General features: G+C 36.3%; 1 protein-coding gene across 1 annotated transcript; it reads right to left on the bottom strand.

Annotated features, from left to right (window-relative positions):
* Positions 1 to 788: 788 nt before the first annotated feature.
* Positions 789 to 17,885, bottom strand: LOC110456071 (MAM and LDL-receptor class A domain-containing protein 1-like). Its single transcript, XM_021506612.1, has 9 exons — positions 17,636 to 17,885; positions 17,141 to 17,278; positions 14,515 to 14,771; positions 13,772 to 13,853; positions 12,723 to 12,779; positions 9,963 to 10,100; positions 9,046 to 9,302; positions 1,884 to 1,967; positions 789 to 943 (listed from the first exon to the last, which is right to left on the bottom strand). The coding sequence occupies exons 1-9, from the start codon at positions 17,706 to 17,708 to the stop codon at positions 941 to 943; spliced, it is 1,089 nt and encodes a 362-aa protein (XP_021362287.1). The 5' UTR covers positions 17,709 to 17,885; the 3' UTR covers positions 789 to 940.
* Between the last annotated feature and the right edge of the window lie 476 nt (positions 17,886 to 18,361).

Here is an 18,361-nt window from a genome sequence, read left to right as displayed (position 1 = left end):
TCCCTAGTGACTGTGAAACATTCAAAAGCCTGTCAACCAGTACTCCAGGGTTTAAATGACCTAAGCTGTTTAAAGGACAACCCAAATTAAACCAAGCAAACAAGTGTCTGATGGAATCTCAAGCAACCGACTGGCAGCTCTATCTGTTGGTTGTCACTCACAAATATAATGTGCTTGCTATATCTTTGATATATGTCAATCATAGACGGACGTTAAAATCTACATGTGGCCATTTCAAAACACAATACCAAGGAATGTTTTATCATGCTTCGTTACACTCTAAGTACCAACGAATGTTTCGTAAACCCTGGATTATTTTATTTCTAGCTTGTAGATTACATTATTATATTAAATTCAGTCCAGCTGCCCGTAAACATAATCCGAATTTTCGAAATATCTCCACCTTCACACAAATGTCTATGAGTTGTCAATACGGATAATGCATACGACTTTTCCTGACAACATGTCTGAAAGGTATCCAGTGATATTTTATAAATTCCACATCGGTTTTAAACTAAAAATCACCATATTTCATTCACTTCAATTTAATAAGAGTATGAAATCTTATTATTTAATCTAATGCTAATTATTTCAATAAAGCTTCACGATAAAATCTGTAAGCTGGTCTGTCCTATTTCTTATACATACGTTTGCATTGTTTAGAGAAAGGCAACAGAATGTATCGAGAAGAAGACTGTGAATATTCTTCATCTGTAAGTGTAAATAGTAATTCACAGACATCGTGAATTGCCATTCTACCCAACACAACACAAAATACCCAGTGGTGGTTAAAACCTTTATTTATAAATAGATGCTTAATTTGAACCATTTATACAAAAAAACATAAATCAGCGCTAGTGTTAAGTGGATATATAAAACTATTATTGGTGCAGCGGTACGTTCCCTACGGATTTCCGTACAGTCTCAGTGTTATTCGCCATTACTGTAAAGTATACAGGAAGTTCAATTAGCGAGGGTCCTTCCTTTCAATTGAAGAGTCTTGACGGAAGCCCCGTTGGTCTTCCAGTCTATGAATATTCCTGTTTACTTGCTAGATCTTAATAATCTCTAAGAATAGCGAAATTAATTTGAATTCATTGGCATGTAATAACACTATTCCAACGTTTTCACTGTGCCAACAATTCGACAATTATACAAAGTAGATGTTCATTGAACTGATTTTAGTAAATATCTATAGCTAATATGAAATCAAAAAAATATACCAACTGGATGCTATATTCTCCATGAAGACCGTCGGATTATGAACGCCAACTTAAAGCTGTTTAATGCTGATATTTACTTTTTTTTAATATGTCCATCTCAAAGAGAAGATATATAATTGATTAATAAAAAATAAATAAAAAAAACCAAGCATAATGTGTATATTGCGAGTAATGGTTCAAGGAATAGAACAGCCACCTTTAAGAGGGTGGGATGGGATCGTTTTGGAGGATCCCCCGCCCCTTTCGCGTCAATATATGTAGTGACGTTAGAATTGCAAGATGGCGTCCTATTAAACGCAACGTCATGGCTAACACGCAACGTTCGATTGATAATATATTGTTCATTTATGTCTAGTTGTCTTAAATTGTAATATCAATGATATGCAAATGAAAATAACTTATTTAGCTTATCTTTCTCCATATATACAATTTCTTAATCTTTATTTAGTAATATTGAACCCATAACAAGCAATAATATAGTTCAATCATTTATAGTGACATAAACGTATTTTCTCAATATATTCCATTTTCATCTGTTGGCTTTCGTTACACTGCCATTCCCGGCTAACATTAAAGCGATATATTTATCAAACCAACATGACAAGTGTTTGCTATTCATAGAAACCTCTAAAACGTGTCGTTTGACTGAACAAGACTTACGAATGAGGGATGGGGAGCCATGGTGATATCATCTACTGCCAAATCGCTGCCGTAATGGAACAAAGCGGAAGCTTCAAATATCAGCTGAAAGACAAAGATTGGAGTTAGATTAAAAACGACAAGTTTTTCCTTCAAAGGCATTAACCCCTTTATCGATCCCGATCGACCTTTTATGAATACACGGGAGCTTACTGTAATGCATACACTAATATGCCATAATGTCGTGTCTGATGTCATCAGGACAGAAGCCCGGATATTCAGGAATGTAGAAAGTGGACGATTTGAGATCGTCTGTGATACGTTCTCATGCTCCTGGATTCTGTTCTCAAACAGCCTTCTATTTATCCTCCAAATCCATATGACATGGTCAAAACAATCAAAGGTACACACTTAAAATGGAATTCTGGTTGAATTTTCTCTCTCAAAATCAAAAAGAAGAAAGAAAAATAATTATTTCGACAAATTGTTACTTTTATCAACTTATCATCGGACCAAAAATTAGACTTGCGCACAGAATCAATTTGATCATGAATAGAACCTTAATTTTACATTTGCGTGGAAGTGTACTCCAATTAAATGAATGTGATTCAGTCAAACTAAGTTTGATAAGTTTATGAGTCAACGTTATGTAATATGTTATGTCTTGGTAAACCTCTGAGTTGTTCAGCATCAGTATTGTTGTTTTGTTGAGATTGTATATGCCAACTAAAGTATAGCCTAGGCTGTATCGCATGTGTCCTCTGCTGAAACGAACATTGCAGAAATCAAATTTGTTCGGATGCAACCCATTGCAAAATAGGGGCCAAGTATCTTTTGTCGTGTATATTTTTGTATATACATGCATTATTGGGAAACACACGTCATCATTATTGCACCGTGTAAATAGGTGGTCAATCTCTGAGCATAACGGTTAACTTATTAATTATGTTACAAAGCCTGACTTATCCAAGGGGCTGCACTTAAGCCGTTTGCACGTAATGAGAGGAATTTGTTTGTTTGTTTGATTTTGTTTAACGTCCTATTAACAGCTAAGGTCATTTAAGGACGGCCTCCCTTCTGTGCAAGATGCATGCGTGTAGTGTATGTGTATTTTGGGAAGCTGCGATATGTTCGTGTTTGTCTCCTTGTGATAGAGCGGAACTGATGCCGACTTTATAGTGCTACCTCACTGAAACATTCTGCCGAACACACCCAGCAGGACGCCCCACCCGGTCACATTATAAAAGCAAAATATCCCAAGAGTTGTAATGTGGGCAGCAAATCAGTTGTTGGTCTCTTCAATGTCTTCTCCGTATAGTACACTTAAGAAACCCATCGATTATCCAGACCCCTGACATTAGTCGCCTTTTATGTTACACATGCAGTGGTAAACAGCACGTTGACAAGGGCGAAACCACCACCGATTCCACAAGGAGGGCAAATAGTCGCCTCTTACGATCATGCAGTGAGATGTAGCGTGCCTTGTCTTTCCCCGAACCTGCATGGGTTAAACAAAATATACAACATGGCGATGACTCCAACAGTGAAAAATATCTGATTTTGGCCAAGCTTAGTACTGAGAAATTACCATAGCATCCCATAGTCTGTACATTATACTGATACATGGCCACTCTGACACATCTTCGAGTTAGTCCATTTTCTATTGTAACATAATTTTGCATTTCATAATATGTTTCAAGTACCAAAAGATCATTTAAGAATGTCATACTCCCTATATCATATATATATATTTCACTGCAAAAAACTAGTCACATCCTACCTACTCAGTTTGGGAAGATTTTCTTTTCAGACTTTTTGATAGAGCGTCTTGTTGGTAAACAAGAGGACCAGGGTTCGATCCCCGGCGGAAGCAATGAGAAATAGCAAACATCTGTTATATTATATACAGTTTTACATAAAAACAGTATCAAATAAATCGTATTATTTGGAAACTGTCATCCATTTGCGACTGCAGTACACTAGGAGAAACGTTTGACACATTTGATGGTAAGGGTCAGAACAAGGGTCAGACTAATGAAAAGTGAAATATGGGTTCCGTATTCTGGACATGTTGACCAATCTATTTCTGGCTGACCTGACCATCACGTTCACGCGACAGCGATAAAAATCATTAGATTATTCGAGAAGGCCTCTCTGAGTCAGTCTGAAGCCGTGGGGATCGAGAAAACAATCACTAGTAATGAATCTTTATCGTTCGGTTCTTTATATGAAGATTTTCCAGTACAGCGATACCTTGTGATACTGCCATGATTAGCACAACAGATTATAGATAGTATACAGCAATCGAGAGAACAAATTATAAGCAGAACAATTTGTCATGTTGAGTTGCTTTTAAAGGGGATACGAAAGATACACTTTGTACCTGGTTGCTTGAGTTAAAGGTTATAACTGGCACAGGGTAATATTTTCATATTTTGATTGAATTGGTTATAGTTGTTGAGCATGATAAGTAACCGAGTGCTTAAAATCTACAGTTCATCGCCGAAATTGAAAGATCAAAAATGGAAACAACAGAGTACAGCGCCTGAGTTCGATCTCGCCATGAGCTTTCTAAGACTTCTGTGTCACTATAAATGATATTAATATCGGGTTTCGACGATATGTTTGTCGCCAGCTTGAACACTGGACTGCTGTTTTTTTATCTAATTAAAATGAGATCATATAAATATAATTTTGCAACGCTATAATTGATAGAATGGGTAGAATACAGGCAAGAATGAAGGTTGTTTAGAGCAAGCATTGTTTAAACAAACTATTTGCCAACTGTCACATTTCCTTTCAACACGAAATGATACTTTATATAAATTTGGTTAGTATAGATGATGTACTTCCGGTACAAATGTTCTTGGGCGGATGTGTGTAAATTGGTTTAAAACTGTAATATTTGGGTGTATTCATCAGGCTCTAGATCTGGCAATGTCCTGGTCTCTATATGTTTAGGTGTTACTTAAGAATACTTATATCGACAGGCCAAAGCCACCACTGGCTAGGGGTATAAATGGAGTGTTGATTGTATTACAGACCCTAGTTGGACAAGCCATACCGGATCATGGCCATTACTTGGAAGCAGGTGAGGGTAATAATTGTACGAACACGACTTCTTCTCTGTCTGACTCTGGGGATCGATATAGACCTGAGTGAGTTTCCGGAAAATCCTGGTATTTTTATTTTCAAGTAATTTCCGCAAGCTTCTTCAAAGCAGACCGGACTCCGGACTAAGACTAAGGCATTGGTATATGTCGTTTTTTCTACAACACCCTTGATGGAATAGCGAAATACTAAAATACTAAGCAGCTTTAGATGTTGACCACCCCGGGGGAAGGGGGGGGGGGGCGAGTGGTTAAGGCCTCTGACATGCTGCAATCAATAGCCCTCTACCAAAAACGAACCATATTTGACCAAGTCCTGCTAACTTCACAGGCATATCAACAAGCCAAACACGGTCTTGAAGCTTGACTTAGACGTTGGTAGAGTACCAGTTGTGTAATGTCTATACGACCAGTTAGGAATGGACGAAAGCTTCACAACGTAGTTGTGCTAAATTTTTGACAATTCCTACGTCGATACATATTCAGGCCGAGACTCCCACGCATCAGCTTGAGCAACGAACCGGTGCACAGGAAATGAAATTTAGCAGTTAACAACATCACAGTTTTAGAAAATATCCCTAAACTTTCATGTTTGACCACAACTTTAAGTTGTACGAGCTACATCAGGTTTAGGACATATAATTAACTGCCAATCGCTCCTGATTTTTTGGTAATACATTTGTATGTTGTATCGTGGTATTTATATAAAGGTTGTACCCCTACCTCAAACAGGTGGATCTGATAAATCAAGATCGAGATAAAAACAAGTAACGTAACTTGTCATATATTTGACAGAATCACGGTTGCTTCAATCCTATATGCATTAGATGTGCATGTTTTATTGTCTGTAGTCTTTAATATCACGGCGTCAAATTGAGATGTGGAAATTTCATTAAGCGCCACGTCAATGCAATTACGCATCAGACAGTGTGACTATTCTGTAATTTCACCACCATTGACTGTTGACGATGACCATTACAGGATTAACGCTAAAACGTTGTGGCTAGCACACCATTACATCACTTATCAGCATCCCATTTTCCAGATTGAAAATCAATGCCACTGACCACTACAATAAGTAAAGCTTTACATTGAATGCTAACCAGTCAGAATTTACTTTGGATTTTAGCTATTTGTTAGTTGTTACTTCATATAACGCGTGAATCAATCTTGTAATGTATAGTGGTATGTCTCCGGTAACTTACAGTGATCCAGAGTCTGTTATGTATTTCATTATACAAATCAGGGGGATTATGTATTATTAAAACTCAATACTGAATATAACTGAATATCGGATATCGTTGCAATTTTAAATTCGTGTCATCTGTCGGTTATCATGACGTAGAACATTGTGTTACAGATCAGTATCGACCGTCGGGTGTCTTAACAAATATATTCATGTTTCACTATTTTTTATAACTGAAAATATAGTTAAGTGAATATGAATAGTATATAGATAGTCTAATACTATATCCATGTAAGATTTAACTATTTTGAAAGCAACGTCGGAACGCATTAGGTTAAATACTTGTATTACGTTATTTTGACGTAGAACAGTTTTTTAGATCATTGTCTAAGTTTTATAGATTATTGTCTTACAGCAATATTATAACGTAGAACAAAGTTATCTAGATCATTGTTTTACAATGGTACCATGACGTGGACCACACTTTTATAGATCATTGTCTTACAATGGTACCATGACGTGGAGCACACTTTTATAGATCATTGTCTTACAATGGTACCATGACGTGGAGCACACTTTTATAGATCATTGTCTTACAGTGGTTACATGACGTGGAGCACACTTTTATAGATAATTGTCTTACAATGGTACCATGACGTGGAGCTCACTTTTATAGATCATTGTCTTACAATGGTAGTATGTCGTGGACCACACTTTTATAGATCATTGTCTTACAACGGTACCATGACGTGGAGCACACTTTTATAGATGATTGTCTTACAATGGTACTATGTCGTGGACCACACTTTTATAGATCATTGTCTTACAACGGTACCATGACGTGGAGCACACTTTTATAGACCATTGTCTTACAATGGTACCATGACGTGGACCGCACTTTTATAGATCATTGTCTTACAATGGTACCATGACGTGAAGCACACTTTTATAGATCATTGTCTTACAATAGTACCATGACGTGGAGCACACTTTTATAGATAATTGTCTTACAATGGTACCATGACGTGGACCGCACTTTTATAGATCATTGTCTTACAATGGTACTATGTCGTGGACCACACTTTTATAGATCATTGTCTTACAACGGTACCATGACGTGGAGCACACTTTTATAGATCTTTGTCTTACAATGGTACCATGACGTGGAGCACACATTTATAGATCATTGTCTTACAATGGTACCATGCCGTGGACCACCCTTTCATAGACCATTGTCTTACAATGGTACCATGACGTGGAGAACACTTTTATAGATCATTGTCTTACAATGGTAACATGACGTGAAGCACACTTTTATAGATCATTGTCTTACAATGGTAACATGACGTGAAGCACACTTTTATAGATCATTGTCTTACAATAGTACCATGACGTGGAGCACACTTTTATGGATCATTGTCTTAAAATGGTACCATGACGTGGAGCACACTTTTATAGGTCATTGTCTTACAATGGTACCATAACGTGGAGCACACTTTTATAGATCATTGTCTTACAATGTTACCATGACGTGGACCATACTTTTATAGATCATTGTCTTACAATGGTACCATGACGTGGACCACACTTTCATAGACCATTGTCTTACAATGGTACCATGACGTGGAGCACACTTTTATGGATCATTGTCTTAAAATGGTACCATGACGTGGAGCACACTTTTATAGATCATCGTCCTACAATGGTACCATGACGTGGACCACACTTTTATAGAACATTGTCTTACAATGGTACCATGACGTGGAGCACACTTTTATAGATCATTGTCCTACAATGGTACCATGACGTGGACCACACTTTTATAGACCATTGTCTTACAATGGTACCATGACGTGGAGTACACTTTTATAGATCATTGTCTTACAATGGTACTATGACGTAGACCACACTTTTATAAATCATTGTCCTACAACGATATCACAACAAAGTGTTATACCATTGCCTAAAAAGTCATCACGACTTAAAACACAATTACACGAGCATGCCTTGTTTTTGTCGGACAATGAAATAATCAGTATAAATAATATTGCCAACAATATTGTGCTTCATTTAGAACAATATCCAAATGCACCTCCTTTATTTAACCATGTATTTGATTTACCAAAAATAATCGTATTCACATTATACCGATGATGACAAAATTACAAAATCTATTAGTAAATCGATCGGAATTATTTCCCATTGCAAATATGTAGTCTAAAAAGTTCACCTCTGATCAATGTGTCTTCCCGTCAAGCGCTGCAAGTAAAATGGCTTCGAAATCTATCGATTTTAAGACCAAAATCTAGAATCCAGCTTTCATCAAATAATCCTGGATCCAGACGACTTAATACAAGGCATGACACATTCGCTAGATTACATAACTCCGTCATTAAATGTGTTTTGATAATTCTAGTGATAGAAGTAAATCCCTATCCATGTTACATGTTTATATATGTCAGTGGCAACATATGTCAGGTTTTAGCTATGTTAGAGATACCCGATGAATTTATTGGGTCATATGAGGACAGGTACCTAGGGAGACATCGCCGCGAAGACAGAGTAGATAGGAAAGAAAGAAAGCAGGACAGATACAAAACAAAAAGGATCCAAAGTGTTACATTTGGGGCAATATATCAATTTTGGTTTCCACCATGTCCTCGGTAACGATAACATGGAAGAAAACCCTTCGATTCCGCGGCATATCCTCATTAATCGCCTTTTACGATACACACGCATTGGGATACAGCTGGTGTATTCTTGGTTTCTTCCATGTTCCGTAAAAAGGAGACAAGTAGGAAACCGCCCTAGATTATGCAGAGGGAATACTCGATGAAAGTTTTAAAAATAATTGAAAGACGCTCCTGAAAATCTATGACATGCAAACCTGATATCTGCCAGGACGGAGAGAAACTTCTGCTTTTAACCATTCAGAGCTCTGCCTTCCGTTCATCGTCCATATGACGAATTCAAGTGTTTCCGCCGTCCGCTTTGTCAAGCGAAGATGACCAATGCCTACCCCGTTCATGTGGAACCAAAACGTCATCTTAGTGACGTCATACACGGAGATCAGCGGGCTAAATAAGTGTGCTGTCCAGGTCAAATTTCGGGTTTCGTGACCCATCAGCAAGAGGTAATAGCCATCTAGACGGTAGGCAAGAATAGTACATAAACCTGACGATAAAACACACTTTTATCACTATTCCGAGAGAATACAACATTCTAGGGAATTTGTAAGATATTTGATTATGCGGTAATGATTAATAGATATCGTTAATCCATTACTGACACGCTAATGACGTGGTCAACAAGTGTGTATGCTTTTGTGGATGCTTGGTTAATCATGAAACATGAAAAATATAATCTAAACGTATGTTTATGCTATAGCCTAATGTGGAAGGTAGCATCTTGAATTAGCTTTTGTTTTATGCAATTTTCACATTTTATGACGATTAAATGCATAAATGTGTTTGACTTTCCGACTAACAGAACTCGGACATTTTGAAATTGGAACACGCGTAAATGAAGTTTTGTAAATCATGTAAATGATGTAGGTTAATTGAACCGAAAACAGTAATCAATTAAAAAAATATTCTTTCTTACAATGGAGACCTGGGAACAGGAACAAAAAAAAGTAACAAAAATGAAATAAATTAAAAAGAAACTGTCTATCATTTAGTTAAGCAATGTATCTCATTAATGTTATTTTCCGAAATTTGATCACATTTAGAAACGTCAAGTTAACGCAACATTTTGTCTGGTAATCTGATGATTATGATTAACTTGAGTAACTGGTGAACATACTTCCGGAAGTGTGGTCTGCGGCTGGACCGGAAGTGCGATCGGGAGATGACCCTTGAACCCTGTGCCAGTCGAGCTCGTCTGAGGTAGATTGTTGCCACATACACAGGGACTGGTCAAAACTACAGTCAGGGAATTCGCCTAAATAAAAAAAAGACATATAAGTACATCCTTTAAATTAATTTTAGAATTATGATTTATCTCCGGAAGCTGGGGTCAGGTAAACGGTGATATTGAAATTGTGTAAAAATCTATAAAGATCTGTGAGTTCAGTTCCGACATGACATTTTTTCCCACCAAACATACCATATCGGCAAATACAAAGATTGGAAATTTGGCGATTGCAAAAAAATCCACTTGTAGCAATACTCTTAAGGTCATAGGAGTGTATTGATAAACGGAAACAGGAAGTACATCACTAGTTGAAAATCCAATGTAGGGAGATAGTATCACTACTTCCGCATATTCTAATGTTTAATATTAAACTGATGTATATCGATGTTTATTAGACAGAACAGTGTGTTATCTGAAGTATTTCAAACCAATCCAGGCATTAATTCGGCTGTTTTTTATCAATGAGTCACATGTGTCCATTTTTCTGTACTTCGGGAAACCGGCTACCTATTTCACTACTGTGAGAAGTTTTTCAAGAAAGATAACTTCTATGTATATATTGTTTTATTATAAAATGTCAAATTTTAATCGTTTACAGATAATTAATTTTACACAATTTCACCATTTATTAAATTGATATACATTAATGCAATACTAATCTATGTCAGCATAATTTTTATTGACATTATTTTTGTTCAAAATTCACTCCTTTTTACATAAATTTCCATTTAAAATCCCTAAAATTGTGACAACCTTTATTTTTTTATGGTAGAACATTTTCTTTAACTCAAAGCAATATAACTACAAAAGTTCAAGAAATTCAACTGAGAAATGGTGACACAATCCTATTAACTTAATCAAGATTGTCCAGTCGTCAAAAACAATGGACGATTTCTTCTTAAAATGAACGTATATGTGCTAATGATAAAGTTCCATGATCTACAATGTTTAACTTAATGTCAGCATGTAAAAGAACACGTTCCACATAGATTGCCTGCACCAAAAAATACAGATATTACATGTATTTCCAAAACCATCCATCTATTATATGCTAAATTACTACGACATACATCATAATTAAAATAAAATTAAACACAATGAAAGAGGTTTATTTTATCAATCTTAATTGTTATTTGGATTGATTTATTAATCTACGATAAGGTTGATTCGTACATAGGAAAACAAACATCTACACCCAACAGCTTATTCTTAGATTATCTTAAAGGGCAATAACTCCAATACAAAATATATGGTATAAGGCGTAAGGTGTGCAGAATAACAAACAAATCTTCTAGTTCGATGTTTATTGCCTCCTCCAGCGAGGGTAAAAGTCTGGAACACATGAAATTAAGCTAACATTACAAGAAAGTCTAACAATGTCAAAATACAGCAAGTTATATTTACTCCTTGACGCTATAACATGCTACCACAAATAGGACAAAACATCATGATTTTAGCTTTGTTACCCCTCGAAATAACTCATCAGACTGAAAACTAGTAAACAAAATAGGAATACGAAAATATCCAGACTACGTTGTACACTATGCCAATTTTCATAAATCACGACAGGATCTGTGTATACAAAATGAACCGACTCGGAAATTACACGTACATGTAATTATCACTGAATCACATAAACGGGAAGTCTACAGTGTTTTTACCTAATTATATGTAATCAAACAAATAATAAACACGATCATCTAGAAAATATCTAAAATTACGTGACCATGTTTTCCATAATGCCACGAAAGAAAAATGCGAAATTTCAAACACCGATTTTACATGTCGGATAAATCAACATTTAACCTATCAACTTCAGAGAAACTTACACTGCACATAAAGTACATGATTTAAACAATCTAAACTTACTCTGTGGTGCATCAAAACATATTGCATACAGTAATGCAAACGTCATTTCTTCTGTATAAACAGACTTGCACAACATGGCGGACATTTTCAAGGAGACTGCCAAAACACGAAACCGAAATCCGGACAATCCGGATACGCAAGAAACGAGTAATAAAGAGTCGCATTCCGGACAGATTTTCCGGAAACACCACATAAGGTAGCTATAGAATACCAGTTATATTAAGAGCGATGTTGCTACATATCTTTTTTAAGTTTTTATCTTTTAATCTTTAATATGTTTACAATATACTGAGAATGATTTCGATGAAAACATCTGAATATCCACTACCATGAATGCGTACTAATAATGCGGAAAGTCTAACACTTAAACCAGAATGTTCAACCCTCATGCTCAGAGAGGGATATTTGCGTTCTTTAAATTCAATCCCTTATTGCAGAACGTCCTTCCACACACCACGTAAGCTGGAATCTCACGTAATAAGAACATTTTCTTGCATATATTGAGACGTATAAATTAGCGTGGATCGTCCTGAGGGGAAAACTCAAACATTGTGAACATAACAATTTTGCACATACAACGATGTACCAATGAGTTATGGGAGTCAATTTTCGTCAAAAACTTAAGATAGCATTTTGTTTAAAGAAGTAGAAGCAACGTTTTCTATGAGAACAAGTAAAGATAATTTGTCGCATCCTTTTTTAATTATTCCACAATATGTCTGTTAATTTAGTCGACTACTTAATTGACTAGCAAACTGTTATATATACATAACTACATACCCGTATATGTTGGTCCTCTGGTTGTATGTAGCTCGGGTGCTAAAGTTACCTCAATTTCTGACAAATAAAAATAAGTTATCAATGAACAAGAAGTTAAACTTATAATCTTGAACGATATTCTTTCCATTCATACGAGATTATGAATTAAAATAAGAACAACCGCCTCTACCCAAGGATATCGTTGTTTCACATATTGGTTTCATCATCAATAGTATTGCGATTTTTGCGTAAGGCATACAAAAATAGTTACCGAAATAAATAAATCGAAAATAGCAGTGTTAATTTACCAACAACAATAACTGTAAGGTGTGAAATAATTCGTTAGGAAAATCATAAATTTGTTCGAGTTGGGATATCGTGAAATTTAGGACGTAACCACGCACAGAAAAAGAGAGTCGGGATTGACTGGTAACTGTGACAATTGTCACTTTAATGTAAACTAAAATCTTCGAAGATTGATCAGTCATACATTGTCAATGTTTATATCAGAGTCCCTGATTTTTGTATTTTTTTTGTGTGGTTTTTTTTTAATATTGAATTGAAAACGTCATTTCTCTTTCTAACGACTGTTATCTGGCATGGTAGGACTGGGCGTGGTATACTTCCGGTTAAGCCTGTTCGATAACAGTACTTAGATATAAGTCCATTGTAATAATATCCTCGTGAATTTAAAAGGAGGTAAAAAGCATCCGGACCAAACTGGGAATCGAGCCGGGGACCTCAGAACTCTATCCGGCCCTGTCACGCAACATAAATACGGCAGGAGTAAGCGCGCCATATGAAAATACGAAGATTAGAAGTACATGTGGGGACGGAAAACTCCAACTTCATGGCAAGCAGTAAAGGTGTGGGTTGTGGTGTGTTTTAAATGTGTCCATGGTGTGCTGACGTCATAAGTGTTTGACACTAACGGTCACCATTGTACTGGTAAAAACGATATTTTATGAAGTACTTGCACTCTAAGCTGCCACAGTTTCCGTTTATAAACCCTAGAACTTGGAATATAATTACAGTTACAAAGCACTGTGATCCGGTTTCATAAAACTTACCGACAGGTTCAATATTTACTATCACGTCATCAACAGCAATTATGGCGTTATAATGGTACTTAGCACTGGCGACAAATTCAATCTGTAAATAGACAGAGAAAAACGTGACATTTTAATCAGTTCGAGCGTGATTCCTGGCATGCTAACGCATTGAGTTGTAAATATCAATTTAGACATTGTGATTACTCAAAATGTATCGATTTCTACTAGGAAGTTAGGGTGAAAAACTCTCATTTCAACTCTCGTAAATTCTTAGTTTTTTCTCAACCTTTATACTTTATTTTTCAAATCACGGCTGAGAACATTAGACATGAGAGAGGAGGGTGGATTATTTATCTCAATTTGTATAATGGCACTATAATACATATATTCAAATACCTGCCAAACGAAAAACGACGACAGACATGTCTGAAGATTGGACACTTTTTTTACGGAACAAGACGAATGTGAGTTTTGTAATTGATCTTTCGTTAAAAAAAAACCAACAACATTTTTTTCGTGTTTCTAATCCCTTCCTTCAAAACCTGCTCGAAATTACTGCCTTCATATGCTTGACTTATTTTATATTTATCACTTTTAAGTTCAACAATTTTCATTTACAATAGAAAAGTAAAATGTCGGAAAACCTCTCCGTTACTGTCATACACCGGTAAAGATTATTCACCATAGAGAAACCAATTGTTTAAAAAATGCTCCGATTTAAATCACTATGTTCTCTAAGTTGATTTGCTTGAAAAACTTACTTTTGCAGCAGATGTGTCGAGATTGAGAATAGCCTGTAGCCAATCCGGGCCCTGACGGCCATGTTTGTTCCATACCGTCCTCTGGTTGCCATACTTGTCGGTAACCAAGAGCGACAGGTTTCCGATACCTACACCATTCATGTGGTACCAGAAGGATAATGTGACGGGCCAGGATAAATAGAGAGCAGGACTCGAAAGAATGGCGACTGATTGAGGGCCTTGACTATCATACCCCGATACATAAACGTAACTCCCATCTGAAACAATAAACAATTTAAAAAGAAGTTGGTTCATCCCGAGAAGAAGATATTTAACATTAAAAAAACAACGAACTTGTCTGACAGCAATCTGTAAACTCTAAAGATACATTCATCCTTCCGTTTTGTTGGAAATGGTGGAAAACGACCAACAAAACGGTCAAATAATATCACGGTTAAATTGACATTTTACTATTTCGTGCATGAACACTCTAAAAGCAATATTGAGATTATCAACACAAAGAGGCCGGGATAACACTGACAGGCTGTAATTAAGAACATCTCTTTGTGCGAAATGCTACTTCCAAGCTTGATATGCTAAGTTAAACACATTTCTTTCACATTCAATACACTCTCTTCCCAAAGTCCAATATAAAATGGTATTGAAAGTACAAAGACTTCTACCCCATCAGAATCAGGGAGTTCTTTCACTCCTATATTAAGAGGACATTGAAGAAACCGAATTTGATCTGCTGCCCTTCATTGCAATGCTTGGGATCTTTATTTTTCCTTTCTTACTTCCCTTTTATTTCTTTTGGCGATGTCTTCCTAGGCACCCGGTTTCATATGACCTTTGCTATTGCGAGGACATTAATCCCAAACAACACCCCTTCAGGTTCGGGATCGGGAAAAGAGTACACCTACATTTACCCACTGCATGTATCGTAGGAGGCGACTAATGTGTAACCCCTGCAGAATTGGGGATTTGCTTTAGTGTCCTCTATTTGGGGATACAAAAGCGACCAAAATTAATCTGCTGTACCAATTGCAATATTTAGGATCTTTATCGATTTTTCAATTTCTAACTACCTTTTATTTCCTAACGCCTTGCTTTGCAACACCTCAATTTTGGTTTGAATGTTAAGCGTTTGCCCAGATGAGGAAGGCAATGGGTTCTGTCCCCAGGCCGGGACATACCAAAGTCCTCAAAAATGGTTGTTGTTATTCCCTGCTTAACGTTCAGCATTTAGGGGAATGGCAACAACTGGTTCACCCGTTTTTCAGTATAAAGCGACCGGGCGGATGCTCTGCTGGGTGCCTTCGGCATGTTATTTCAGTGAGTTAGCACTATAAAGTTGGCATCAGATCCGCGCTATCACAAGGAGGCAAGCACTTCAACATACCCTGTCTCCTGCATACGCCAACATACCCTGTCTCCTGCATACACACACGCAAGCACGCATACACTACACACATGGAGACACGTCCTTAAATGACCTTAGCTGTAAATAGGACGTGAAACAAAATTAAACCAAGCCAAACCAATCCCAATCAAACAAATAAATATGTGAACAATGCATTTGTTCGTGGGTAAATCTAACTACATTGTTGCTCCTAGGTTATGACAATGTTATTTGGCCAGATGGACTGTCATTAAATTCACTTAAACTTGCTAATGATAGTATCGTAGACCCATATTAAATGTTTAGTTTGTCTAACTATAAATGAACATTTCCAAAATAATGGAAGAGGGCAGATGTTTGTTTTTGTGTACAGGTCTGGCGATAAGACTTATGTCAAAGGTTATCGACCTATTTTTGCAATTTAGATACCTGAGCGACACATGCATGTTTCTTTAATGAACATATCCGATAACAGCCTGTTGACTGACAGTATATTTGGTTTTCTTCCGAATACTCAATTGAAAAGTGGCATAAGTTAAGGTAGCCCGTTCCTCCTACTACATATGTATGACTAAAGCGTTTTACACGAAATAAGATATTATTATTTAGAAATGATCATACTCAAGACGGATATAAATGAGAAATGTAAACGTTAATTTCAAACTTTGAACCTGTGACAATTTGTTAACCGTATGAGTCCATTCCTGGACCCTTGTTTTTTATGTTGCACAATTAAACTACATATGTCCAGCATTCTTTTGTATACGATGATAAATGTAATATTAACAGTATCCCTACGACAAGGTGCGTTCACACCAAGCTATTTTTTCAAACATTTCACATGTAGAGAGTCCAACAATGCCACATTAATAGTCCATAGTCAAGGAGGGCTGTTAACTTATGCCAGGTCAAACAATGGAAGAACATGTAATAGCTTCTTATTTTTTTTATAAATAATGATGTGATATGTCGAAAACAAAATACACATTCTTTCTACTATGAAACATACGTTGTGTGTTCTATATAAACTACAGATAATCATGATCAATTTTATCATAAATAAAAATTGCATTGTGCATTATTTCTTAATTTAGTTTACAACGGGGAAAGATTTGCGTACAGGATTCCAATTCTAAACTTGTTTTCCCATCCCTCTGAAACGTATAGCTGTCTTGGATTAGCTGAACAAAAAGCACGTCTATGATCACGTAACAGGGGCCCAGTGTTAACAATATTAGCACTCACTTCCGGTGTGATCGGACAAAGGACCGGACGTTCTCTCTGGGGATCGGCCGAACCTTTCCTTCCAATCAAATTGATCTCTGTTGATTTGTAGCCAATCACAAAGTCCTCTGTCAAAATCACAGCTCAAACCGTGTAGACCTACAACAGATGAATAATTATGTTAATATTTGTTTTATAGTTACGTGTGTTCATGACGCAAGCACAAAAATAAATACAGGTTTAAAATGTGTTTTAGAAGATCGATCAACGCTACGTAGACAGTTTCTAAAATTTGAAAAGCTATACAGAAGTATAATTGCTGTCTATTTCACGAGTGCTATTGAATACCGCTGGTGAAATAATTTTCACCATGCAACTGAAATAAATATACCACAACGTGAAACTTTTTTTCAATTTGGAATGACAACAATGCTTTCATGTTACGAACGTGTATGTGAAATGTCTAACTTCTAACATGTTATCAATCGTACTGCTTGCGGATAATTAACAACTTACCGTCTGGGAAGAAATTAAGCATAAAGATAGCAAAGATTCCCACGGAGTTACTTGAAATGGTCATCTCGTTCATTTCGTTATTGGCTGTATAGTAATGTTACATGTAAGATAAGTAACGGAATGTTACGTGCCGGAAATCTTTCGCTTAATGCCTTTATGCTATCTGATAATTGATACAAGTCGCTACACACGTACATGTATGCACATTGTACTATTCAGGATAACGTGATAGCCTCCCTCAAGGAACTCCGCAATGTGGACAAAAGATAAAGAGCAAAGATAACGGAACTTAGCCTTCACAATGACCAAGAAAAGCATGTTTTTTTTCACAATACTCGCAAAAAATCCTGGTCATGTTATAAAAAAGGAATTATGTTTTTCATAGCATATGGAAGCTTTAGCTCCCTAGAATGAACACTTAATTGCTAGACATGTTTTAAAAATTTCATATGAAATGGGTACCCTTTAAGATTCAATATACATGTATACCACACTACCGATAACATGCATGACCCCCTTAAATATGTCAAATGATGCTGCTCCAGTGACTCCGTGTTGAAAGGATCAGTTATGATATTGTCAATACGTTATACACAGAGTACACAAGTACTCAGATTTTATTCTGACAAAATACACAAAATAAGTACAGGATTTTCAATGCTTTGATAGTCGGCTCGTAATTTATGTATACATGATTTTAAATTGTAATTTCGTTTTTCCTAGCTA

This window comes from Mizuhopecten yessoensis, unplaced genomic scaffold, assembly GCF_002113885.1.
Source record: "Mizuhopecten yessoensis strain PY_sf001 unplaced genomic scaffold, ASM211388v2 scaffold8507, whole genome shotgun sequence".
In the NCBI taxonomy this organism is placed as follows: Eukaryota; Metazoa; Mollusca; class Bivalvia; order Pectinida; family Pectinidae; genus Mizuhopecten; species Mizuhopecten yessoensis.
This window is presented reverse-complemented; position numbering and strand designations above follow the sequence as displayed.